Genomic DNA, 25,989 nt, shown 5'->3' on the forward strand with positions numbered 1-25,989 from the left:
AACAATAAAAGATAGAAAAAACATGTAAATTCAAGATTTGTAGGTCAAAGTCTCATGACTCATTTAAAGTTCAAATGAAGTTTGTATCTAAAACTATGTGGAAGCAGGAAATGTTAAAAAAGGTGTGGGTTCACTCACACTCTCCATTCAAATATATGAGTATTTTTCTGTGTCCAGCTGCAGTTACTTATTGTCTCTACACACCTGACAGTACACATGTCAATCAAACTTTTCTAAAAATAGACTTGATGAAAATTAGGAAAATAATTTGTTTTACACACAAACTCATCAAGAGTTTTCAATTTACTCATTGAAATCCAAGTGAATGGGCCCAAAACTTGCATGATTTTGATGACACGGGTGTGAGCAAGACAGACATGTCTCACCCTGCAGAAAATTCTCATCCTGTCAATCAAACTTTCAAAATAAAAGCACCAAACTTGTAAGAAATATCCCTCATTTTTAAAAAGCAAAATGATCTGATCCCGACGGGCCAGAGCGTGAAGTCCCGAACAACGCTGCTTGCAGCTTAATATTGAAAAGTGTTTTGTCCGATATGTCGTTAAACTGTAAAAATGATCACAATACATCAACATGTAGATCAATCTACTGTTTCATGTATGAAAACACACCAAACTACATGTTTATGTCCACTGAGACAGTGAGAACAGATAAATCATCAGCCGGTTTGTTGGTGTTGTGTCTGTAGTGATCAGTGCAGCCTCTAGAGGACGCCAGTGGGACTCAGTCGGTGTCGGTTCACAGAGATCTGCAGGAAATGTTCACAAGCAGCTCTAATGAGTCTCTGGTTGATTAAAGCTTCTGTTTGTTCCAACGATTCAACTGAATTCAGCCGGAAGGAACCAAGAGACGAACAACACAGTCGCCTCTCCTCTCTTGTTTCCTCTCCTCTCTTGTTTCCTTCCTCCTTGTTTCCTCTCCTCTTCTTTCTACTTTTGTTTCATCTCTCCGCTTGTTTCTTCTTCTCTTGTTTCCTCTTTTGTTTCATCTCTCTTGTTTCTCCTCTTGTTTCCTTCCTCCTTATTTCCTCTCTTGTTTCGTTTTTTGTGTAATTTCTCCTCATTTCTTCTTCTCTTGTTTCCTCCTTGTTTCCTCTCTTGTTCCCTCTTTTGTTTCATCTCTCTTCGTTTCTTCTTCTATTGATTCCTCCCCTCGCTTGTTTCCTCTCTTGCTTCCTCTCTTCTTGTTTCCTCTCCCCTTGTTTCCTCTCCTCTCTTGTTTTCTATCGTTTCCTCTACTTACTTGTTTCCTCTCTTGTTTTCTCTCCTTTCTTGTTTCCTTTCCTCTCTGAAGTCCTCTCTTGTTTCCTCTCTTGTTTCCTCTCTTGAAAGCAGAACAATAATCTCTTGTGTTAACATTCCTCTCCCTCACTTGTATGTGTGTGTGTGTGTGTGTGTGTGTGTGTGTGCTTCTAGTCCATATCTGTTCCCTCCCACCACTATCTGCTCTCACTTGGCCCCGCCCCCTTCTACCAGCTGTCTCTCTCTCTCTCTCTCTCTAAGACTCAGTCTCGCTTGTCCGCTCTCAGAGGCACAACCTACCTCACACACAGAGACAGAGAGACAGTCAGACAGAGAGACAGACAGGTGGACAGACAGACAGACAGACAGTCAGGTGGACAGATAGACAGACAGACAGAGAGACAGGTGGACAGACAGACAGAGAGACAGGTGGACAGACAGACAGACAGGTGGACAGACAGACAGACAGACAGTCAGGTGGACAGATAGACAGACAGACAGAGAGACAGGTGGACAGACAGACAGACAGGTGGACAGTCAGGACGGGCTGCAGTAGTTTTTGTTTTTGGTGTTTTTTGTGGTCTGGACTGTTCAGCATGTTGGAGCGACTGCAGTCAGCTTTGAAAACTGTCAAGGACTCCAAACGTAAGTCAGCGAGTGTGTGTGTGTGTGTGTGTGTGTGTGTGTGTGTGTGTGTGTGTGTGTGTGTGTGTGTGTGTGTGTGTGTGTGTTGATACAGATCAGGGAGAACACAGATACTCTGTTAAAGATTAAATAATCTGTTTTATATTAGATTTGATCCAGTCTGTCTGTGAATACAACATGTAAAGAGTTGTGAGCTGTGTGATCTTCTCTCATCTGTGAGAGATGGAGGATAAAATTTAAAGTTTAAAGTTCAATCTGAGAAACTCCTCGTGTCCTCTGTCTCGTCTCTGCAGCTCCTCAAGTGTTTCAGTCTTTAGCAGATGTTGTTTTCAGTTGTTTTACAGATATTTTTCAGTTTAAACATCTGCACTTCATGCCTGATGCATCCACTCCGACCTCTGACCTCCTGCTGCAGTATTGTATATACTGTAACTGTACTTCCATTCATCAGAAACACTGTGAACATAATCCAGGCAGAGATTATATAAGTGAACACAAACTATATGTCTAGTAGACAGCGTTGGTCTGGTGGACATTAAAGGTTATTTAGATTAAGATAAAACCCTCAAAAGTCTTTTTAGTGTCCTTACAGAGCAGCAGCGGAGGGATACGTCCTGGAGATCTGATAATCAATGAATCATTCAAGTCATTTATCAGCAAAAACTTCATCCGCTACCTGGTGTCAGTTTCTCTGATGTGAGTTTCTGTGTTTTATATGACGTTAAACAGAATATTTTAGGTTTTGGACTGTTGGTTGAACATCTGAAGACAACATCATGGACATTTTTCACTATTTTTATTCTCTACATAGTGCACTATATTCACTGTCTTTCTACTAACAAAAGCTAAAATGTCTGTTGTGCTTCCAGCTTCTCAAATGTGAATAATGTTCTTGTTTCCTCTGTGACAGTAAACTGAATAACTTTGGGTTGTGGGCTGTTTGTTTGACATTTTAAAATGCAACTAATCTGTTCATTAAGAAAATTATTGTTAGTTTCAGCTCTAAATCATCTCATAAAAATCTGAAACACGTGATGCTGTAAAAGTGGAATTTCAGCCTGAAAAAACACCTTTTTTCTTTTTTTTTTCACTCCCCCGTTTATCATTCCCCGGTCGGTGCTTTATCAGGATGTTGTTCAAATATAAAATGAGGATTTAATGGAGATTTTTGAGAGTTAAATAGATTTCATGCAGCAGGAGGTTTGTTGTCAGAGCAGTTAATAAAAGTTCAAACTAGAAGACATTTAGTTTGTAGATGAGAACCTTTATTCTACATGTTCAACATATAACTGCTGCTGCAGGATCTACTGAACAGATTAAACATTAGAGTGTTAATAATAACGACACAGATTCATCTAAACAGAGTGAAGAGATTTCTTACAGAAACCTCACTCAGCATTAAAGGTGCACTGCAGGTTTTTTGTCTCCCCCTTCTGGCAGTGAGAGTAATTACAACAACAGTGACGACGCATGTTGTAGCCTGCTCTGTTGCTTCTGTTACGGCTGTAAAACGGCAGATAAATTGTTTTGAGCGTCACACAACGAATGCAAAATGACTCGTTTCACTATCAGAATTTGATCCATTCGGTCCGATAACATTTGGAAAATCTAGAAGAGCCACATGATTAAATTATTTTATCCTAATTCAAGTTAGCAGAGGGCTAACTGGATGCTAGCTGCTCGGCTAGCAGGAGTTTCTGGTGCGCATGTTCACGCTCAGTATGCATCATCCGGCCAGCGTGTGAATGTCAAACTCGACCTCAGATTAAAAACTCTGTATGCTGTGAGATACAGAGATATTTATCTGGTGCTGAAAGGCTTAATCAGCATCGTGTGAATTTGTTTGAATGTAACAGACGTTCATTTACATTAAAATTCCACGGCGCAGGTTTAACAAACACACTACATATTTACTCTGTGATTGGTTTTATCAGCTGGTATTTAATCTGCAGTAACAGTTTGTCCTTCAGACCGACCGACTCCACTCGACTACTGGAAGGATACATTTTGGTGGAATATTCCTTTAATCCTAAACATTGAGCAGCAGCTCCGCAGGTCAAACACGTAAACCCAGAAACAAAAGTCGGAGCGAAACCCAGCTGGTACTCGACTGTCACTGTGTGAAGTTATTGACCTGTAGATTACACCCACACACACACACACACACACACACACACACACACACACACACACACACACACACACACACACAGAGTTTCGATGAGGTGAAAATATTTCAGACATTCCTGAGAGATGAGGAGGAGGAGGGAGAGAAGGAAAGAAAGAAAGGAGGAAGGACTCAGTCAGATGTGAACACACAGACATGAAACACATATTAATATCATTCAGTGTGAATCATTATTATCTCTGATGTCCATCAACAGTAAACCATAAATCCACTGAGAAATCAGAGAAAAATGAGGCTGCAGATGCTTGAGAATCATCACATTATTAAGTTTTCTTCAGTATCTAATGATATTTGTCTGTATATACATGTTACACTGCAAACAGGAGCTGCTAACAGCTGATTCAGCAGACTATTAATGGAGATTATTTGACATAATGTGAACAAACATGTTGTAAAAACGTGTCTGACAGAGAACTGCAGCACCTACCTGTAGCTGAGATTACAGCAGCACATCTGATGAGCTTTATGGGGTCTCGCTCTCCTGATGGTTTTATTTTTTATGTTGTCATATCGGTTCCCCAAATAGGCTGATATGTTGGTGTGTGTGTGTGTGTGTGTGTGCGTGTGTGTGTGTGTGTGTGTGTGTGTTATATAACAATAAGCCTCAGTGACTCGACCCAGTTGACTGTCTCTGTCTCTGTCCAGATGTGCCGTCTGTTTCCAGCTGTGGCTCTCTCTGTTCAAACACCACAAACCCAAAAAAAACAAACTCTGTCTGTCCTCATAATGAACACGTTCATACGTTCATGTTCACACCGGCGTCCCTTTAGAATCCGTCTGATTTAAAGGAACAGTCCAACATTTCTCTGTGTGTCCAGTACAGAGAGAGTCTAATCTAATCTAGTTTAGCATAAAGAATGGAAGCAGAGAGAAACTGCTAGCCTGGCCAGCTAAGTGTGCTAAGCTAAGCTAAGCTAGGATAAACACGTCCCGGACCCGTCTATGTTCTGGACACACAGAGATGAAAGTGAGACAGAGAACAAGACGACTTCGCACTAAAATCAGTAAATAAAGTACATTTACTCAAGTACTATACTTAAGTACCATTTTAAGGTACTTTTTTGTACCATTTAATACTACTTTATACTTCCACTCCACTACATTTCAGAGGGAAATATTGTACTTTCTACTCCACTACATTTATTTGACAGCTTTAGTTACTTTTCAGATGAAGATTTGACACAATGGATAATATAACAAGCTTTTAAAATACAACACATTGTTAAAGATGAAACCAGTGTGGCCCCTTACAAAAACATCAGTGTGTATTTGTGTCTTTGTCATGTTTCAGATGTCTTTGAGTTGTTTGTAGTTACACCAAAGAGACATTTCCTCTCACATGGTTTCAAATAAATAACTGTTTAAGGTCCAAAAGAGGTTAAACTTTCCAATATTTCACAAAAAAACAAAGATTAAAGAAAAATTCATCCAAATTTATGTAGCAGAACTTTGTTTTTTATTTTTTCCCAACCAATCTGTCATCTTAAGACCCCTCAGATTGATGTTATAACCCTCACAAAGCAGTTTAAAGTCAAGCAGCTGCAATTATAACATGCTGCTGATGCACTGATTCATCTCTATTAACAATACAAGTATTAAATATATCTGTCACAGCCCCATTTACTGCAAAATCTGAGTTATTTTACTTTGATACTTAAAGTAAATGTAACTTCTATACTTTTACAGAAGTAGGTTTTTAAATGCAGGACTTTTACTGGTAATGGAGTATTTTTACATTGTGGTATTAATACTTTTACTTAAATAAATGATGTGAGTACTTCTTCCACCTCTGAATAAAGTATTGTAACTAATTGTATGTTGAAGCAGTCAGATGTCAGTTATTCTAGTGTGCGTGTTCGGTTTTAGCATGTTGAATAGGAAATGTTAAACTTTCTAATAATAGAATCTTTAATCCATAATTCAGCAGACCAACCGAGTGGAGCTGTGTGTGTGTGTGTGTGTGTGTGTGTGTGTGTGTGTGTGTGTGTGTGTCTGTGTGTGTGTGCGTGTCATACTGGAGCGCAGGTGAGTTTATTGTTCTGTGAAATTGGACAGAAATCACAGAGTGGCTGTGGCTCAGGGGGTAAAGAGGGTCGTCCACTAATCAGAAGGTCGGGGGTTTGATACCCGACTCCTCCAGTCTGCATGTCGAAGTGTCTTTGAGCACAACACTGAACCCCAAAACTGTGATGTGTGAGTGTGTGTGAACGGGTGAGTGAGCATTAGAAACATTGTAAAGGTTGGCACTTTGCATGGCAGCCTCTAACATCAGCATGTATGTTTTGTAGAGTGCTTTGAGTGGTTGATAAGACTAGAAAAGCTCTGTATGAGTGCAGTCTATTTACACACAGTCAGGTTGAACAGAGCAGCAGGTTTGTTATATTATATTAGCATTCAACAACTACATCACCCATGAGGCTCTGCCAGCACGTCACACTTCCTGTGATTAACTACTTTAGATTCTGACATGTTAAATATCATCCAGGTCATAATCACAGCTTACATCAGTCAAAGTAATTAAATCTAAATTTAATAAATTTAATGAAGTATTGCAGTAAAAGTACATAAGTATTATGAGCTTGATGTAGTTAAAGTATTGCAGTAAAAGTACATAAGTATTATGAGCTTGATGTAGTTAAAGTATTGCAGTAAAAGTAGTGGTTTGGTCCCTCTGACTGATATATTATTATATATGACATCATTAGATTATTAATAGTGAAGCATCAGTGTTAGAGCAGCATGTTACTGTTGTAGCTGCTGGAGGTGGAGCTAGTTTACACTACTTTATATACAGTTAGCTAGTTTAGTCCAGTGGTTCCCAACCTAGGGGTCGGGCCCCTCCAAAGGGTCAGCAGATAAATCTGAGGGGTGGTGAGATGATTAATGGGAGAGGAAAGAAGAAAAAACAAAGTTCTGATACACAAATCTGTTTTCAGTTTTTGGACTTTTTCTCTAATCTTTGATATTTGCTGAAATATTGGATCATTTGAACATTTATTGAAATGAAAGCATGTGAGAAGTTTAGAGGGAAAAATCACTATTTGGTGGAGCTGTTAACAACTCATAGACATGTGAAATGTGACCCCGACTACACACTGCTTTTTGTAAGACGTCAAAAGACAAAAAGGTTGGAAACCACTGGTTTCATCTTTAACAATGTGTTGTATTTTAAAAGCTTGTTATATTATCCATTGTGTCAAATCTTCATCTGAAAAGTAACTAAAGCTATCAAATAAATGTAGTGGAGTAGAAAGTACAATATTTCCCTCTGAAATGTAGAAAGTAGCATCACATGGAAATACTCAAGTAAAGTACAAGTACCTCAAAACTGCACCAACGTACAGGATTTGAGTAAAGGAAGAAAGGCAGTTTGAGGAGCAGTGGAGCTGACTTTTACCTCAACAGATTAATATTTTATTGGTTTTCCATCTGCAGCAGATCTGGAGTCAGACTGTGGTTGAAAGAACAGTTTCACCAAATGTTCTTATACATGTTTAATTGAGTCAGATGCAGCGAAGTGAACTCAGACAGACAGCGAACACGTCGTCTGAGAGAGGAAACATTCAGAAACACACTTTCAAATTTGAACCTAACCTAAGATACAGTTATATATTGAAGTAGTCGGTCAGTGTGGTCTAAACGTCAACATTTTACAGATAAATTGACAATTTATGTTTCCATTTTGAAACAGGCGGTATCTTTGGGCTGCTGTTAGCATGCTACAAGCTAATGAAGCTAAAAGAGAGTTTCGTTTTTAAATGAAAACAGGCTTTTTGAGAATAAAGTGTCAGAATCTGATTTCAAGCAGCTGCTTCTTGTTGTTGAGCTTCTCATAAAGATTTAAACATCAGAAACGCGCCGGAACTGGATGTGCGGCAGCCCTTAAATCCATATTATGACGGTTCACACAGACGCTGCAACTAAAGATTATTTTCATTATCGATTAATCGTTTTATCAGAGCTGAAGGGGACATTTATGACTAGTTTTGTCCGATCAACAGTCCAACACACAAAGACATTCAGTTTACTGTCGTACAAGATAAAGAAACAAAGAAAAATCTTCATATTTGAGAATTAAGAAACTAAATGTTTTAGCTCAGGAACTAAACTCAGTGTGGGACGTTCAGGAACTTTACTGAGCATAGTGCGTTCGGAAACTAAACGGAGCGTGTTGCATTCAGGAACTAAACTGAGCATGGTGTGTTCAGGAACTAAACTGAGCGTGGTGCATTCGGGAACTAAACTGAGCGTTTTGCATTCAGGAACTAAACTGAGCGTGATGCGTTCAGGAATTAAACTGCGTGTGTTGCATTCGGGAATTAAACTGAGCGTGGCACATTTGGGAACTAAACTGAGCATGGTGCATTCGGGATCTACCTGAGCGTGTTGCATTCGGGAACTAAAATGAGACAAAGGTGTAATGGTGTAATGCAGGATTATAAAGGAGCTTTCTAATAGTCACACTACATGCTTAAAGGTTTAAATGTTGACATTTTGCTATTTTTAGTGCTACAGAACGTTTTTCTGTGTCAGTGTTTTTAATTTCTGCTCTGTACTTCCAGCTGTCAGTCTGAATAACATCCCGCTGCAGCTTCATGTTTCCTCCTCCACCGACTCTGAACATGCTGAACTCAGCACTTTCCTTATCAGCTCACATGTAAACATCTACCCAACACTCTGTGTGTGTGTGTGTGTGTGTGTGTGTGTGTGTGTGCGTGTGTGTGTGTGAGTGTCAGGATGAGTCGAGGTTCTACAGCGTGGAAATGGAGCGAGGTCCTACAGGTTTCGGTGTGTTAAACACACAGACTTTTGTCTCTTTGTTTAAAGTCCTTTAAATTTACTTTAAAGGTCCAACCTGCTGTTTTTAAAGAACTAAAATGGGTGCAGTGGGGCTCAAGAACTAAACTAAGCATTTAGGAACTAAAATCAGCACGGTGCCTTCAGGGACTGTACTGGGTATGGTGCGTTCAGGAACTAAACTGAGCATGGTGTGTTTGGGAACTAAAATGACAGTCGAGCATTCACGACCTAAACTGAGCGCAGGATGTTCAGGAACTAAAATAAGCATGGTGCGTTCGGAACTATAGTTTACTGAACGCAGGGCGTACAAGAACTAAACTGAGCGATGGGAACTCTACTTAGCGCCAAGTGTTCAGGAACCATAGCTTACTGCGTGTTGGGCGTTTGGGAACTAAAATGAACGCAGGGCATTTAGGAACTAAAATCATCATGTGCCTTCAGGAACTGTACTAGGTAAGGTGCGTTCAGGAACTAAATTGAGCAGTGGGAACTCTACTGAGCGCAAAGTGTTCAGGAACCATAGCTTACTGCGTGTCGGGCATTTGGGAACTAAACTGAGCGCAGTGTGTTTGGGAACTAAACTGAGCGCAGTGCGTTTTAGAACTCAACTGAGTGTGGTGCATTTGGGAACTAAACTGAGCGCGGTGCATTTGGGAACTAAACTGAGCGCAGTGCGTTTGAGAACACAACTGAGCGTGGTGCATTTGGGAACTAAACTGAGCGTGGTGCGTTTGGGAACTAAACTGAGCGTGGTGCGTTTGGGAACACAACTGGGCGTGGTGCGTTTGGGAACTAAACTGAGCGCAGTGCGTTTGAGAACACAACTGAGCGTGGTGTGTTTGGGAACTAAACTGAGAAAGATATTTATGTCTTCATATATCACAGCTGGTATAATACAGGACTATAGAGGAGCTTTCTAACAGTCACATGATTAAATGTTTAAATGTTGACATTTTGCTATTTTGAGTGCTACAGAACATTTTTCTGTGTCAGTGTTTTAATTTCTGCTCTGTACTTCCAGCTGTCAGTCTGAATAACATCCCAGTGCAGCTTCATACATGCAGAACTCAGCACTTTGCTTATCAGCTCACATGCAAACATCCACCCAACACTCTGCATGTGTGTGTGTGTGTGTGTGTGTGTGTGTGTGTGTGTGTGTGTGTGTGAGTTCAGTGTTAAACACACAGACTTTTGTCTCTTTGTTTAAAGTCCTTTAAACTTGCTTTAAAGGACCATCCCGCTGTTTTTTCCTCTTTCAGTCCTTTCTCTTTAAATCCTGTTTACTGTACTCTCCCGCTGAGCTCAGTACAGTTTATTTGTGCAGCTTATAGTCACGCACTCTGTCTCTGATGTTTACAGACTCACGAGAACAACAACAAATATATTTCCTGACAGCACAAACTCCCCGAGACGACCAACACAAAGTAAAAAAGTGCACCATTTGTCTAGAATGTTGATTTTCTTACTTCCAGGCAGCTGTTAATTTATGAAACTCGATCACAGTCGGTGTTTAGTCGACTATATTTAGATAGTCAGTCACATTAGCATCATTTATTGATGCAGCTGAGAGCAGAGACTGTTTTAAAAACTCTCTTGTGCTAAGTAAGGCTGCACAATTATTCAAAAATGTACCAAATCTGACATTACAACTGGCTATAAATGTAGTCAGTGTTGTTCACGTCTGTTTAGAGTAGAGCTTATGTTAGTGGCGCTGTGGTGACCAAAATGTTTAATTTATGTCCCAGATTTAAGTCAGACCTTTGCTGCACATCGTCCCTCATCTCTGTCCTCATTTTGTTTCATCTCTTCACTGTCAGCTGTCCAATAAAGACATAAGATGCACCAAAAAATACTTTAAACAAATCTAACTTGTAACTTAAAGCTGAGTCTTAAACCAGCAGTAAATGTGCTTTCAATGTTAGTGATGGAGGATAAAATCCACAGTGTGTCCACACAGTCATTTAAAAGTCTGTGTGAAGCTTCTATTCAGCTTCATCAGTCTGAGTTAGTCATATCAAGTGGATATCTGACACATTTACAGTCTTTTTAGCATCAAATTCCCTCTTTGTGTTTCCTCGGACAGTGTTTCCCTGTTGAGCTGCAGGTGGAAGTATAGTCACAAAAAGAGGAACTTTGGCACTAAAAAGACTGTAACATTGAAAGATATCTACTTGATTTGACTCATTTGGACGCTGAAGCTTCATTTTAGCTTCAGATAAACTTTTAAATACATTTTTGCACAGAAGGAGGACTGTGGATTTTGTCCTCCATCACTTCCATTGTAAGGTCATTATGAAGGGATCTTCTAATGGTCAGTATGAACAGGAGGAATGATTACAGCAAGAAAAACAGCTTTAATGTTCATTTGAACAGAACCTGAAATCTTAAAAACAAAAAGTGTTTTCACCACTGAAAATACTGAAAAGCAATAAATAAATATATAACAAATAAATAAATATTACAGCTTAATCTATGATCTGGTTTCTATGACAACAAACTGAATATCTTTGGATACTGTTGGGCGGCACAAAACTGATGATGTCACTGATGATGTCACTTGAGTCAGTGTCGGTTGGGGCTGAAGGCGACAAGTTTGAAAAGTAAAAAAATCTGGGCGAGTGGAGTTAAAGAAAAGTTCCCGGCTACATTAGCTGCTACTAGCATAGCACACCACAATCTCCAGGTGCATTGTGGGTAATGTAGGCGGCAGGTTTTGACAAGAAAGAAGAAGAATGTGTGGAATAAAAAAAAAATACAGTGGGTGCTTTCTGTTCTGCTAATTTCTGCTTCCTCCCGTCCTCGCTCCTCCTCCGCTGCCGCCACCGCCGTCACCGAGGATGTCAGCTAATCTGAGACCATTTCAAATACGTCTCAAGTCTCCTATAACATCACCCACACATCGCTCCTTTACGTCCGTTCTGTTCTTTTAGTAATTAACAGATATAAATTGTCTAATGATAAAAAATCTAATGATACAAAAATGGAGTAGTTATCAGATGTTTTTCTTTTAAACTGTTACTTAATAATTTCCACATATTGATAGTTGACTTCTGTCGTATTTGACAGTTGAGATGCTGTTCGTCATGAGTCGTCTCCTCTGAGTGATGCTGGAGTGAACGAAGTGAGCATCGAACTTCATTCTTTAAATCCTTTAAATACTACAATGTTTATTTATCATTATATATATATATGTGTGTGTGTGTGTGTGTGTGTGTTGAAGGAGTGAAATGCTAAATCCCTGCATGACTCTTTTCAGCTCACACATGAACAGCTGATTGTTCTCAGTGTTGGGATACGCAGCTGCTGGTCTGTGATGTAACTCTAAAGCTTCTTACACACAGAAAGTTGCTCTTTTTTAAAGCCTCTTTTTAAAGTGTTGTTCTGCAACACTAAAAGCACCATTCCAGAGTTTTTAGACCCTGAAAACTGTAAATCCTGCAGCTATACCGATCGTTCACTTCACTGTATTTCCATGAAAATCAAATCAGAGATAATCCGCCACATGTTGCAGTAAGAAGGTTTCTGTGTTCAGGTGGTTGCAACATGAAACTCTGCAAACAGCTCAGTCAGTCAGTAGTTGAGGCTGGTTAATGGTGGTCTGTCTGTCCACCTGTCTGTCTGTCTGCTGGTCATGTGACCTCTCAGTTCTGTAGTTGTTTCCAGTTTTTCTTTGTTCTCGGCGATTAATGTCTCGCTGAGCCAGAAAATCTTTCTGAGAATTTCACTCCCTCCTCCCTCACTGAGGTTTCTACACCAGATTGGACTGACATGGGATCAGGTGTGTGTGTGTGTGTGTGTGTGTGTGTGTGTGTGCGTGTGTGCGTGTGATGAACTTGGCGGTCTCTGCTGCAAGACCAAACTCCTACAAATTTTTCTCTCCATGTTCATTCCTGAAAATGAGTTCAGAGCAGTTAAATTAGCAACACAATGAAAAAATACTCAATTACAAATACATTCAAAATACTACTTAAGTAAAAATACATTAGTATTGTCAGCAGAATATACTTAAAGTAAAGTAAAAGTACTTATTATGCAAAATGGCCCGATTGAGATTGTTGTTAAATATTAAAACTGATTAATTGATGTGTACATGTGAGCAGCATTTTAATGTTGTCATGGTAACGCTCATTTTAACACCTCAGACTATTGGATGGTCTAATATATAACAAACTGATCATATGTTTTAAATATAAAATCTTCAACTGAAACGTAACTAAATCTGTCAAATAAATATAGAGGAGTAGAAAGTACAATATTTACATGAAGCACAATATATACTTATCAGATGAACATCTTTTGTTTTTTAGTGTCTAAAACTTAAACTGTTTAAAAAATGTTTCAGCTCTTTAAAGGAGACATATTCTGCTTTATGTGCTTTTCTGTTATTTACATCCTGTTATGATGTTAAACATGGTCAAAGTTTCATAACTTGAGGTCAGGTTTTTGTTTTATCTTGCTGATGAGCTGACGTCGGCTCGTCACACATGCCCATAAATGGCCGTCTGTTCTGTAGCCTTGGTTGCTAAGTTTGTTGCTAAGGTGTGTTGCTAGCGTTGTTCGCTCTCATATTTCAGATGTGATTCAGCTCCAACATGTACGGATGTGTTTGAGAAGTTGACATTTGGAGTAAAGAAGGAGAAAAAGAAGTGAAATCCTGCTACTATAGTTTGTTTACGTAGCCTCCGGAGCCGGAGGAAGCTTCCTGAAGCTGACCAATCAGAACAGAGTGGGCTCATCAGGAGGCGGGCCTTAAAGAGACAGGAGCTAAAATGGCCTGTTTCAGACAGAGGCTGAACTGACGGGCTGCATAAAGGACCAGTAGAAGATAAATAAGGAGTTTTTAACTGGAAATCATGCAAAGATATTCCAGTAGAGCCCCAGAATATAAATATAGAGCTGGAAATGTGCAGAATATGTCCTCTTTAACAAACTCTAATTCCAGCTTTGCTCCCGACAGACAGCATCATGTGACCGCTCCCTCAGTGAAACTTAAACATCATTTTTAGGTGTTTGAACAAATGACTGACTGTTCTTTTCCAGCGGGGTCTGTGGATGTGAGAACTGGTCTCTTGTGCTGCAGCAGCTGCTCGTTCAGACTGAACAGACTTCAATTATTAAACCTGAAACACATTTATTATTACGCAGCTGTCAGAAAGTCACAGAAACAGTCTATGTTTATACAACGCACCTTTAAATTTGTTTCCATCATTTAAAAACAAGTCTGATGGGTCAACAGACATGATGAGCATGTATCTAGTGTACCAGTGTTGCCATGGTTACAGGTGTTATCCAGTTTGATTGGATGACATATGACTCTCTCTCTGTCTGTCTCTGTGCAGCCCCGTCCCTGATGTCGCACCGCTTCGTGACGGTGCGGCGCGGCAGCCCGGCGGCGCGCACGGGGCAGATCCAGCCGGGAGACCAGCTGGAGGCGGTGGAGGGTCGAGCGGTCGGAGGCCTGCAGCACCGAGACCTCGCCCAGATCCTGAGGAGAGCCGGGAACACGCTGAGACTGAGCATCACGCCCAGACACCGTACGACACACACGCTTGACTTTTACAGGTTTATTCCACACAGAGATGAGGTCCGATGGCGTTTAAAATAACTCCAACTCAAAGATGTCTGATCATCTTTTGTTGTCTGTGAAGCAGAAACACGACTGGAGCTGAAAATGAGCTGAGCAGTGAAAAATAGATGAAATGTAACTTTAAGTGAAGTGAGTCTCCACTCTGTCAGACTACAGGAACACACAGTCCGCTGGCGGTCGTACAGCGGCGTTACAGAGTGATGCGTCTTTACTCACAAACAGTCTTTGTGTGAATACAGACAGCAGCTGCAGAGACGCATCAACCACAGAAAACACTGACTTCATTTCATTAACCTTCATCATCTGCAGCTGATTAAAATACGAGAACATGCTGCTGCCAGCATGGCATTGCTCAGTTTCCTCCAGCGGTGGAAAGTAACTAAGTACATTTACTCAAGTTCTGTATTTAAGTACAACTTTGAGGTACCAAATAGTGATTTTTCCCTCTAAACTTCTCACATGCTTTCATTTCAATAAATGTTCAAATGATCCAATATTTCAGCAAAAATCAAAGATTAGAGAAAAAGTCCAAAAACTGAAAACAGATTTGTGTATCAGAACTTTGTTTTTTCTTCTTTCCTCTCCCATTAATCATCTCACCACCCCTCAGATTTATCTGCTGACCCTTTGGAGGGGCCCGACCCCTAGGTTGGGAACCACTGGACTAAACTAGCTAACTGTATATAAAGTAGTGTAAACAAGCTCCACCTCCAGCAGCTACAACAGTAACATGCTGCTCTAACACTGATGCTTCACTATTAATAATCTAATGATGTCATATATAATAATATATCAGTCAGAGGGACCAAACCACTACTTTTACTGCAATACTTTAACTACATCAAGCTCATAATACTTATGTACTTTTACTGCAATACTTTAACTACATCAAGCTCATAATACTTATGTACTTTTACTGCAATACTTTAACTACATCAAGCTCATAATACTTATGTACTTTTACTGCAATACTTTAACTACATCAAGCTCATAATACTTATGTACTTTTACTGCAGTAAAGGATTTTTCATCACTGGTTTCTTGTTAAAATGAGAAACTTTTCATGTTATTAAAATATACTTTTCTTGTCATTATGACATATTTTTTCATAATTAGTTGATACTAAATTATTCAGTTTTTACAATAAACTTTTTTTTTTTGTTGAACCACAAAACTTTCGCTTTATTTCACAAAATGAGAATAATATGAAATCAACACAAATAAAAACATCCTGTCACATAGATCAATCATGTTATATGGTTGCTATGGCGACAGTGACACTGAGCACTGACTGTATCTCATTATAACAACAAACCTTCTTGAAGAAAACTTTGTTTTATTGAGATAAACGTTTCTCTGTAACAATAAAGTTTTGTGATTTAACAAAATAAAGTGACAGCTGATCATAAGAAAAGTTTCTCGTAAACACTGAATCATTTGTGTTATCTAGTAATAATGAGAAAATACACTCATTAGCTGCTTCATCAGGAACACCTGTGTAATCTAATGTAATCCAATACAACAGCTCTGCTATAAAGTCTATGTTTATGAATCCAGTGCATTATATTGAAAAATGTTCCTAATATTTTGTCCACTTCATTAACATACTTTTCAATATAACACACTCCAGTTCATCACCACCTGAATAATAAACATAAAGTGGAATTATCATCTTTCTGACAATGTCAATAAAAACTGAAAATATATAAACTTCATCAGTAGAGTTTATAGCAGAGCTGTTGTGTTGGATCACATTAGATTACACAAGTGTTCCTGATGAAACGGCTGGTTAGTTTATGTCATAACAACATGAAAATCATCTTGTTATATCACGAAAAAGATGCGAAAACGAGAAAGTTTTCATGTTCTAATGAGAAACTAAGTGAATATGTTGTTGTCATGGTTTTAATGTGAGAGACAGATAAACATGAGAAGCTGCTGCTGATATATTCTCTACTGATCTTTGATCATGAAACACTGTCAGCAGAGATCAAAGCTTTCAGAAGAGACTCGTTAATGAATCCAGACAGAGAACAGGATCCTCTCTGATCTCTGACGTCTCTGATTTCACACGTTTCCTCCTTTAAGGCTCGAGAGCAGGATTTAAACTCCACTTTTATTTTCATTAACGCTTAATCTGCTGATTATTTTCTCAATTAATTGATTAGTTGTTTGATCCATTAAATATCAGAAAATGTTGAAAAATGTTGATCAGTGTTTCCCCAAAAACCCAAGATGACGTCTTCAAATGTCTAATTCAGTTTACTGTCAGAGAAGACTAAAAAAAACAGAAAATATTCACATTTAAGAAGCTGGAATCAGAGAATTAGAACATTTATTCATAAAAAATGAGTCAAAATTATCAATAGTTGTCAACTAATCAATGAATCAACTAATCGTTGCAGCTTTACTCCTCTTGAATGAACGTTTCTCTTCTGTCCTCCTCAGACTCGTCGTCCCTGTCAGAAGGAGCGGACCTGGACATCGATGGCCGGTTGATGAAGGGATCCAGAGGGAGGTCAAAGGTCATTCTCACATTCATTCTGGTTTCTAGAACTAGAAAAAGTAGTGGAGCCTTAAAGAGACAGGAGCTAAAACGGCCTGTTTCAGACAGAGGCTGAACTGAGGGGCTGCATAAAGGACCAGTAGAAGATAAATAAGGAGTTTAGAACTGGAAATCATTCAAAGACATTCCAGTAGAGCCCCAGAATATAAATAAATATAGAGCTGGAAATTTGCAGAGTACATCCCCTTTAACTGAATCTATAACTTATCTTACCCACCAGGAGCCAAAAAACCCAAAAACTGTGCATCAGTCCGGCTGTAGAAGCAACACAGGCAGTAGTCGTGTGAATAGCAGTGGTAGTAATATTAGCAGCAGTAGTTGTAGTAAAGTTTACTTGTAGTAATCGGAGTGTGTGTGTGTGTGTGTGTGTGTGTGTGTGTGTGTGTGTGTCAGGATGAGTCGAGGTTCTACAGCGTGGATCTGGAACGAGGTCCTACAGGTTTCGGTTTCTCTCTGAGGGGGGGCAGCGAGTACAACATGGGGCTGTATGTGCTGGGACTGATGGAGGGGGGGCCTGCCCAGCGCAGCAACAAGATACAGGTAAACACACACACACACACACACACACACACACCAGACTTACTGTGAAGCAGCTGCAGGAAGTTTTCTGCTCTTTCTGTAACGTTTGTCCTGTTTTCCTTCATGACATGAAATGATGTGAAGTTTTCATGATCTTTAGTTTTCTTAGTTTCTGTCTGCAGCTCTGAGACTCTGAGCATCAAACATTCAACATCACAGCTGCTCCAGCCGCTCTCTGCTTTCTGTCCGTTTCAATATTTAACACCAAATGGTCCAGACTGAAAATCTAAATCTAAAGTGCCGCTAGCGTCCCCTAGAGGCCACAGAGGGGTCATTAAAATCTAAAGGGTTCGTCCTCTGAGGAGCAGGAACCAGATCAGGACATTTACGTTGTGTCGGGTTGTCCAGTGACAATTCCAATAAAGTTTATTCAAACACAGCATCCTCAACGATGGTCCTGTGTCCCGCCCTCTGGCTGCTTGTATCATGACTACAATACATCACATTAACAGAGTCTTTGTGTCCGTTTCATAGAAGAAGAGACGCATGTTTTTAACGGTACTGAAGATCGAACCTTCAGGATTTCTGGAGAGCTGAGGTCATGATGTCACTTCCTGTCTAGCCTCTGCTCCACCGGCTTCTGTAACTCAACGCAATCTCTCATTCAGCGTTTCCGTATTCTCAGACCGCTCAGCTGCTGTCAGGAATTTAAATCTTTGTTATTTTAACAAAATCAAACAACATTTTCGTTGCGCACACAGAAAAAACTACAACTCCCATTAAAAGAACTACAAGTGCAGCAGCGACTTTACTTACATCATCGAAACTGGGTTTTGTCCATATCTGTAAAACTTCCCAACGCTTTCCTCTGAAGTCATCGTTACTGTCTGTAGCACGTCTTCAGCCTGTAAACATCGAGGACTGATGGGAACAGATGTTTGTTAAAGGCTGATAAAAAACACAAATATTGTATAAATAATGATATTAAATGTTTTTTTCAGAAAACTTCCATCCTTATTTAAACATAGGAATCGAGTCACATGACGTACTGTTGAGCATGGGTGTAGATTTGAGTATGAACGGTGGTGAAATGTCCCAACAACCAGTGTTTTTACTGATTCCAAACAATCTTGCCATTTGTCTCCATATAATGTTACCTGTTATATCTCTGCAGCGTTGCCAGGTTTGTGTGTTTTCTGCAAAAAAAAGTGTGTTATTATGTGTCAGGGACCAAGCAGTAAAACTCAGGAACAGAAGGTGTATAAAGCAAAAATTAGTCATCTATTTACAACTTAATGTCAACTTTTTCCCAAAATGCAAAAATAGGAAAACTAGTAGAAAGTAATTTCAAAAACTCAAATTGAGGTCAACTAAACAAACAGCATAACAGACCTGACAAATGACACATAAAGGGAGGCAGGAATAAACAATTCACTCTATAACACAAAGTAACCTTAATCTCAACAAAGATTTAAATCAAGAAACTATTTACAACCAAAACTAACTATCAAAAGCAAGAAAAATAAACTTAAAGTAACTGAAGTCAACTGGATCCTGAAAGGCAGACTCCCCTCTGACACGCTCCAGTTGGCCTCTTCCACTTCCTGCCTGCCGCAGTATAAGCGGCCATCTTTACCGGCGCCGACTCTTTCGGCCAGAGGGAGGACTCGCCGGATCCATGAAACAAAAGACAAATCAGGATTAAACACAAGCAAGAAATATGAAAAACAGAATGTTAACTAAAATACGTGCACTCAAATTAGCCAACAAACTGTCAGTAATAAAGTGAGCGCTGTATGAAAACAAAAGACTGTGTGTACTGTGATTATCTGAAATGTTTGTATGTTAAGTGTTAAAAAAGAAAACTACTAACACTTGTTCACATGTGGTTTGGCCACCACGTTATGATAGAGAGTGAAAGAGGGGGATACTCGACTTGAGTATCTGGCAACCCTTCACGCTGTGTTACACATCGTCAACTAGCTGCAGCCCAGCAGAGGCCTGGTAGTAGGAGGTGAATCTGAAGCGGTTGGTATTTATTTATTCATAGCTTAAATGTTTTAAACATAACATAACTGAAAAGATCTTCACTGAACAAAACTAACATCTCGTTACTGTTGGTGAAAATTGCTCCCAAAAGCAAATGAAGACTTCGTCCTTTTTAAAGAAGAACCGAAGTGTAAAAGACTGTTCTGTTATCAATGATTAATCTTCTTGGACGTTATTAGGAGCAATATTTATACAACTCCGTCCTCCCCCAGTTCAAAGAGTGGATGAGTTATTATTGCATATGGGTCATTACAACATGGATTATTTAGAAGCTAAATCAGTCACAGCTTGTCTAACTGATCTGTTTGACATCATTTTATTATAAAAGTCCCGTCAGCAGCAGCCTGAGCAGCACAGAGACACACAGACAGGTGAGCTGCAGCCTGTTTGATTAAAAAAAACAAAGTTAAAACCAAATCTACGACCTTTGACTGAGGTTCTGTTCCAAGGTCGGATTTCTACTTATTAGCAGAGTTACAAATGTTAACGAGACTTTTAATGAGGAATCTGGAAGTTCTGGTTTCACTTTGGCTCTTTAACTTTAACTCAGAGCTGCTGAACCTGCTGCCAGAAATCCAACCCATCATCTAACAGACAGAACTTTGATCAATCAGGTGATCAATCTACGGTGGCCCTGAAGTGCACATCACAACAACAAACAGGAAAACACAACAGCAAATCACAAAGCACAACAACAAATCACAAAACACAACCGCAAAAGCTGACAACGCAACCGAAGAAGTTAATGTTGTTGTGTTGTCTGCTTTTGTGGTTGTGTTTTGTCATTTGTGGTTGTGATGTGCACTTCAGGGCCACCGTATCAATCAGACATTAAACAACAACCGATCTGACAGAAGCTCAGCTTGATTCTAAAATTAGTCGGAGTGACTAATTCTTCCCGACTTCACTGTAAACTAAAGATAAACTGACCGTCTTCCTCCCTGCCTGTAGATCAGAAGGACTCCGTGGTGTTTGTGTTGGTGAAAGCAGGTGCGCTTGTTGTGTTCTCAGGTGTCCGACCAGCTGGTGGAGATCAACGGAGACAGCACGGCCGGGATGACTCACAGTCAGGCTGTGGAGCAGATCAGAAGAGGAGGACATCGAATCCACCTCGTCCTCAAGAAGGGAAACGGATACGTGCCCGACTACGGTGAGATTCAACCGCATGACGGCGTACTGACATTTACATGATGTCACCTGAACACACCAGTCAGCAGGAGAAGAAGAAGAAGGAGAGTTTGTAGCTGCTGCTTCTCTTTCACTTTTGCTTCTTTTTAACTTCCTGATTCTTGTTGAATTCTCACCTTTAACTAAATCTTTTCCTTTTGATTCACAAAAGTGAAGTTTGAGCTTAAAGGAAGGTGATTTATATATTGTTCTTACTGTCAACAGATCTCATCTTTCAGTCTCTGGAGAGTTGTTCCGTATCAGGAAGTTGTTGGTTTGGTTCTGTTGTTGACAATAAGAAAAATATAAACATCTCCAGCTTTATGCTTTAAAACAGAACTGACGTCTCTGTCCAATCACAGCTCTGGATTCTCCTGATTCCTCCTGTCTTGACTTTGTATTTTTTTTGTACTTTCTCTTTCTTCTTCCTTCTTTTGTTTCCTGCTCTGTTCTTCCTCTCTCTCCTCCTCCTCCTCGTCTTCCTCAGTGGAGTTGTCCAGCCTGTCTCTCTGTATGACCAACTCTAAACAGGGGGAGCCCTGCTTCTACGTGATTGGACGCACTGAAAACTCGCGGTTGGTAACTTGTCTTCCCTCAGACACTTCATTTCCTTTTCCTGAACTCTCTCTCTGTCTCTCATCCCTTCATCTTTACATTTTCATCAGCAGCTTTTGCAGAACAGTTTAAGTATTTTTTTTAAAAGGGATTAACATGAATACATCACTTTTTAAAATATTAAACACACAGAATGTACGAGACAGAAAGAGCTAATTGACTTAGCTGTGTAATCACTAAATAGGCCTAATTCAAAACATACGACATTTTCTACCATTTATCTGTGTCCAGGTCGCATAAATTTTATCAATGTTATCATTAGGAATTGTTTATATACGTACTGGACATATCTACTGGTTTAACATCATTAAACTGGTTTAAAGAACAGTCAGGTGTCCATAGTAACAGTGAAAGAGGTTTTCCTCGCTGTAATCATTCCTCCTGTTCATACTGGATATTAAAAGATCCTTCAAATGTGCTTTTAATGGAAGTGATGGAGGATAAAATCCACAGTGTGTCCACACAGTCATTTAAAAGTCTGTCTGAAGCTTCTATTCAGCTTCATCAGTCTGAGTTAGTCATATCAAGTGGATATCTGACACATTTACAGTCTTTTTAGCATCAAATTCCCTCTTTGTGTTTCCTCGGACAGTGTTTCCCTGTTGAGCTGCAGGTGGAAGTATAGTAACAAAAAGAGGAACTTTGGCACTACGATTTACTTTCAATATGTTGACAAACTGGTGACGTTAGGTTATATAATTTAACATTAGGGGTTAACTCATTTAACGTTAATAGACTAGGGTGACGTCATTCTGTATAGCTCTAAACGTGTGGCTTGTTTACAAAGGACCCCTGTTAGAGTTAGCCTGTTAGCAGTTAGCTAACGTTAGCTAGCCAGTAAACTTACTCAATATTTTCATAGCACATGATATTGGACATATTTTATGACATTCTAATGTTGGCATGATTGGATAGTACAAATTAAAAGTAGTATCCTACATTATTTGCACTTACGTGCACTCAGAGCACCGCTGAGACGGAGCGCCGCTGCGTCCTGCAAACGTTGAAAGATATCCACTTGATTTGACTCATTTGGACGCTGAAGCTTCATATTAGCTTCAGATAAACTTTGAAATACATTTTTGCACAGATGGATTTTGTCCCCCCATCACTTCCATTGTAAGGTCATTATGAAGGGATCTTCTAATGGTCAGTATGAACAGGAGGAATGATTACAGCAAGAAAAACAGCTTTAATGTTCATTTGGGCTCCTGACTGTTGGTTTAAGACACACTTGAAAAACTGTGAACTCGTCCTTTAAGGTTATTTATCTTGAATGAGAAAAAATAAATCATATTTAACCATCCTAACATATGATTAGATTAGTTTTTAGCTAATTATTTTTTCAAAATCATCCATCAGTTTCTAGATTGATTTCCTTCCTTTAGTTTCACTTGATTTCTATGAAAATAAACCATCAGAGTCAGTGTTGAATTTTGAAAATCAGCCTGACAGTAGGAAGAAGTTCAGTGAATCTGCTGAGAGCTGAACTTCATCAGCAGCATCAGGTGGACGAACTGCAGCTGAATATTTTGTGTCTGTTTCTCTCAGGCCCTGAGGAAGGAGCCCTCTCCCCCTCCTCCTCTTCACGAATAGAGGAGCAGGATGTGGATATGGTAACCATGACGACCGCCTCCCTCAGCCCGCAGAGGGGAGGAGGAAGTACCAAAGGAGAAGGAGGAGGAGGAGAGAAGAGGAGGACGAGGAGAGAGGGAGAAACCAAACGAAGAACAGGAGGAGGAGGAGGAGGAGGGTTAGTGCCTCCTGATCTGGACCTAGACGTGGTAGAGGAGGAGGCGCGGGAGGAGGAGAGACGGAGGGAGGAGGAGGAGGAGGAAGAGGAGAGGAGGAGAAGGAAGGAGGAAGAGCAGAAGAGGAAGATGAGGAGCCAGACTGTGAGGCATAAGGATACACGGGACCACCAGAGGGAGCAGGGGAGGAGGACCCGGAGCTTACCCAGGAACGTTGCGCGATCCTGGGACACACCGACGACGCAGGAGGGGGAGGAGGTGGAGGAGTCTGGGGGAGCGAAGCAGCAGAGGAGGAGGAGGAGCGAGATGAAGAGCAGGAGGAGGGTGAGAGAGGAGGAGGAGGAGGAGGGAGACATCACCACCACCCACCACACAGAGCATTCTGGGAGCTCAGCTGGCGCTCAGAGATCAGCGTTCTCCTTCCTCATGCCGATGGACGACGACGAGCGTCTGTCTGACAACGAATCAGCAGCCAGCTTCTCAGAGGTCAGCCTATCAGCAGCCAGCATCGCCACCGCGGGGTGGAGGGGGGAATCTGATTGGACAAGAGCTCAGTTGTCACGGCATCAAGGGGGCAGCCCAGGCCCCTGGCTGGAGCCGAGCCCGCAGAGACTGACGCGGGTTCTGATTGGCAGTCGGCTCAGTGGGCGGGGACTAGAGGGCGGGCTCTCTCTCTGATTGGCCAGCAGCGAGGACGTTCTCTTTCTTCATTCACTGACTTTTTTTTTGAGGGGGGGGATATTTATAAGGGCTTTGAAGACCCGCCTCTTCCTGCATCTTATTGGATGACTCTTCTGGTTTTTATTGGAGGATGAGAAGCATGCAGAGTGAGGACCTGTTTCTGATTGGCTGGTGGACGGGATTCGAGGCCTCTGACTGGCTAATGACACAACAGCTGCCCACAGAGCCGCCGCATCTTTAACATGTTTAATTTTTTGTTTTCATTTTTACCCATCATCCCGCAGTGTGTCCTGATGAGACGTTTCACTCGAAAACGTCACATCAGCTCATCTTCATCATCTTCATTATTCTGACTTTATAAACGTATGCAAAGATCATCGTCAGCGGCTCGTATTACAGCTGGTGATTTATCAAACAGTCTTTATGTGTATCTGAGCATGTGAATATCAGCGGAATGATTTTTTATTTTTATAAACTGAACATGTGACGGCTCGATGACGTCATTGTTATTATTATTATTATTATTATTATTATTATTAGACATTAAATAGAAGCAGAGATGATTTGATTTGCTTGCTTGCTTGTAAAAAAAAAAAAGAAAATTGCCCGATGTTTTGAAATTCCTGATGATGTAACAGAGCCATATACACACACACACACACTCTCACACACACACACACACACACACACATACACTCTGTGGCCAACATGGCCGACGACCTGCAGCTCTGCATCATAACAAGTGCCTCATTTAAACTTCAGCCTTCGTCCTGCAAACTGACGCCGAGGCTGCAGGCAGAGACACCGCAACTTCCTGTCATGTACTGTCACATCACACTATATACCACCACCACTTCCTGTCACATCACGTCACGTCACGCTATATAGACCGAATCACCGTGACGTCACGCTAATAACAACAACAACAACAGTCACTTCCGGGTAGACAACTGGTAGTTGATTTGAAGATATGTGACATCAGCAAACTTGTTTATTTCTGTTGTTATTTTCACAACTGTAACATTTGAAGATGTATAGTTAAACCAAATCTACCCAATAGCGACATCTCACTGCCAGTTGGACTAACTGGTAGCTGATTTTGTCATAGTGGGAAGCCGCCTACCGCTGCTTTACTCATTTATACTTATGCTTACTTTTAATTACTTTTACTACTTACTGCTTATACTTATACTCATTTACATGTGCTTCTTTGTTTACTTCTTTACTTGCCTAAACTCATATTTATTTATGCTCCACGTCATTGAATTGTATGTACGTGATGCAGTTGTTTTCTACCCGGAAGTTATTGTAAACACTGATTGGTTCTATATACCGCCACTTCCTGTCACATTACGTCACGCTATATATACCACTGAAAACAAACTGATGATTTAACCAGCAAATACTATTATTGCAATATTTTTACTGCATGTTTGGGCAGAAACAGTTTCAGAATCAAATTTTATTTGTTTCTATGTGATTACATTTCTCAGTTAGACTTTTGTTTTTTTATTTTTTGGAGGAGAAATCAGTTCTGTAGGTTTGACTGACACCCAAAAGTAAACATTTATAAGAGTAAACATTTTAATAAAAGTCAACTTAGATGATTCATTTATTAATTTTTTTGCAGTTCAGTTACACGTTCCATTATGATGTTTTTACGTCTGTCTGTCTGTCTGTCTACATTTACACCCTCAGCAGTCACACTACAACTCCCACAATCCCTTGCGCTGCCATTTAGCCCCGCCCCTCAGCCTGCTCTCTCTCTTAAGGGCATTTGGATCTTTGTCTTCTATGCATTTCCTAAAGACTGTCTGCTGGTGATCGATTCTAGCTGATCAGCAGCCGATCGGAGGAGGAGGAGGAGCTCGCTGATCGCCCCCAGAGTCTGACTCTGGTTCTAAAGATGGGTCGAATTATTCAGGTTCTGGTCCAAAGTCGACCAAGAAGCATCGACGTCTGCACAGGATTCAACAATTTATCCATCAGACGTCTGCAAGAAACATCGCTGAGCTTCATAACATACAGACTGACAGAAACGCGAGTTAATAAATAGCTGTTAACACACTATTAGATATAAGTGTTTATTAATGTAATAGTCAATAACTATAACTCCTCCTGTGGACACCCAGAAGTGTTTGCTGCTGCATAAACAGACA

The 25,989-nt window shown here is 40.3% G+C and overlaps 1 protein-coding gene across 5 annotated transcripts in view; it reads left to right on the forward strand.

Annotated features, from left to right (window-relative positions):
- The window catches only part of magixa (MAGI family member, X-linked a), a 66,182-nt gene extending 40,743 nt beyond the window's left edge, over positions 1-25,439 (forward strand). For all 5 annotated transcript variants that reach the window (XM_067593454.1, XM_067593453.1, XM_067593456.1 and 2 more), the window contains exons 17-21: positions 14,235-14,429; positions 16,931-17,007; positions 17,442-17,588; positions 20,628-20,766; positions 22,950-25,439. In XM_067593454.1, coding sequence (XP_067449555.1) covers positions 14,235-14,429; positions 16,931-17,007; positions 17,442-17,588; positions 20,628-20,766; positions 22,950-23,827 — 1,436 coding nt within the window. In that variant the 3' untranslated portion in view covers positions 23,828-25,439. The remainder of the gene's footprint in view (positions 1-14,234; positions 14,430-16,930; positions 17,008-17,441; positions 17,589-20,627; positions 20,767-22,949) is intronic.
- Positions 25,440-25,989: the final 550 nt, after the last annotated feature.

Source organism: Thunnus thynnus, chromosome 6, assembly GCF_963924715.1.
Source record: "Thunnus thynnus chromosome 6, fThuThy2.1, whole genome shotgun sequence".
NCBI classification, from domain to species: domain Eukaryota; kingdom Metazoa; phylum Chordata; class Actinopteri; order Scombriformes; family Scombridae; genus Thunnus; species Thunnus thynnus.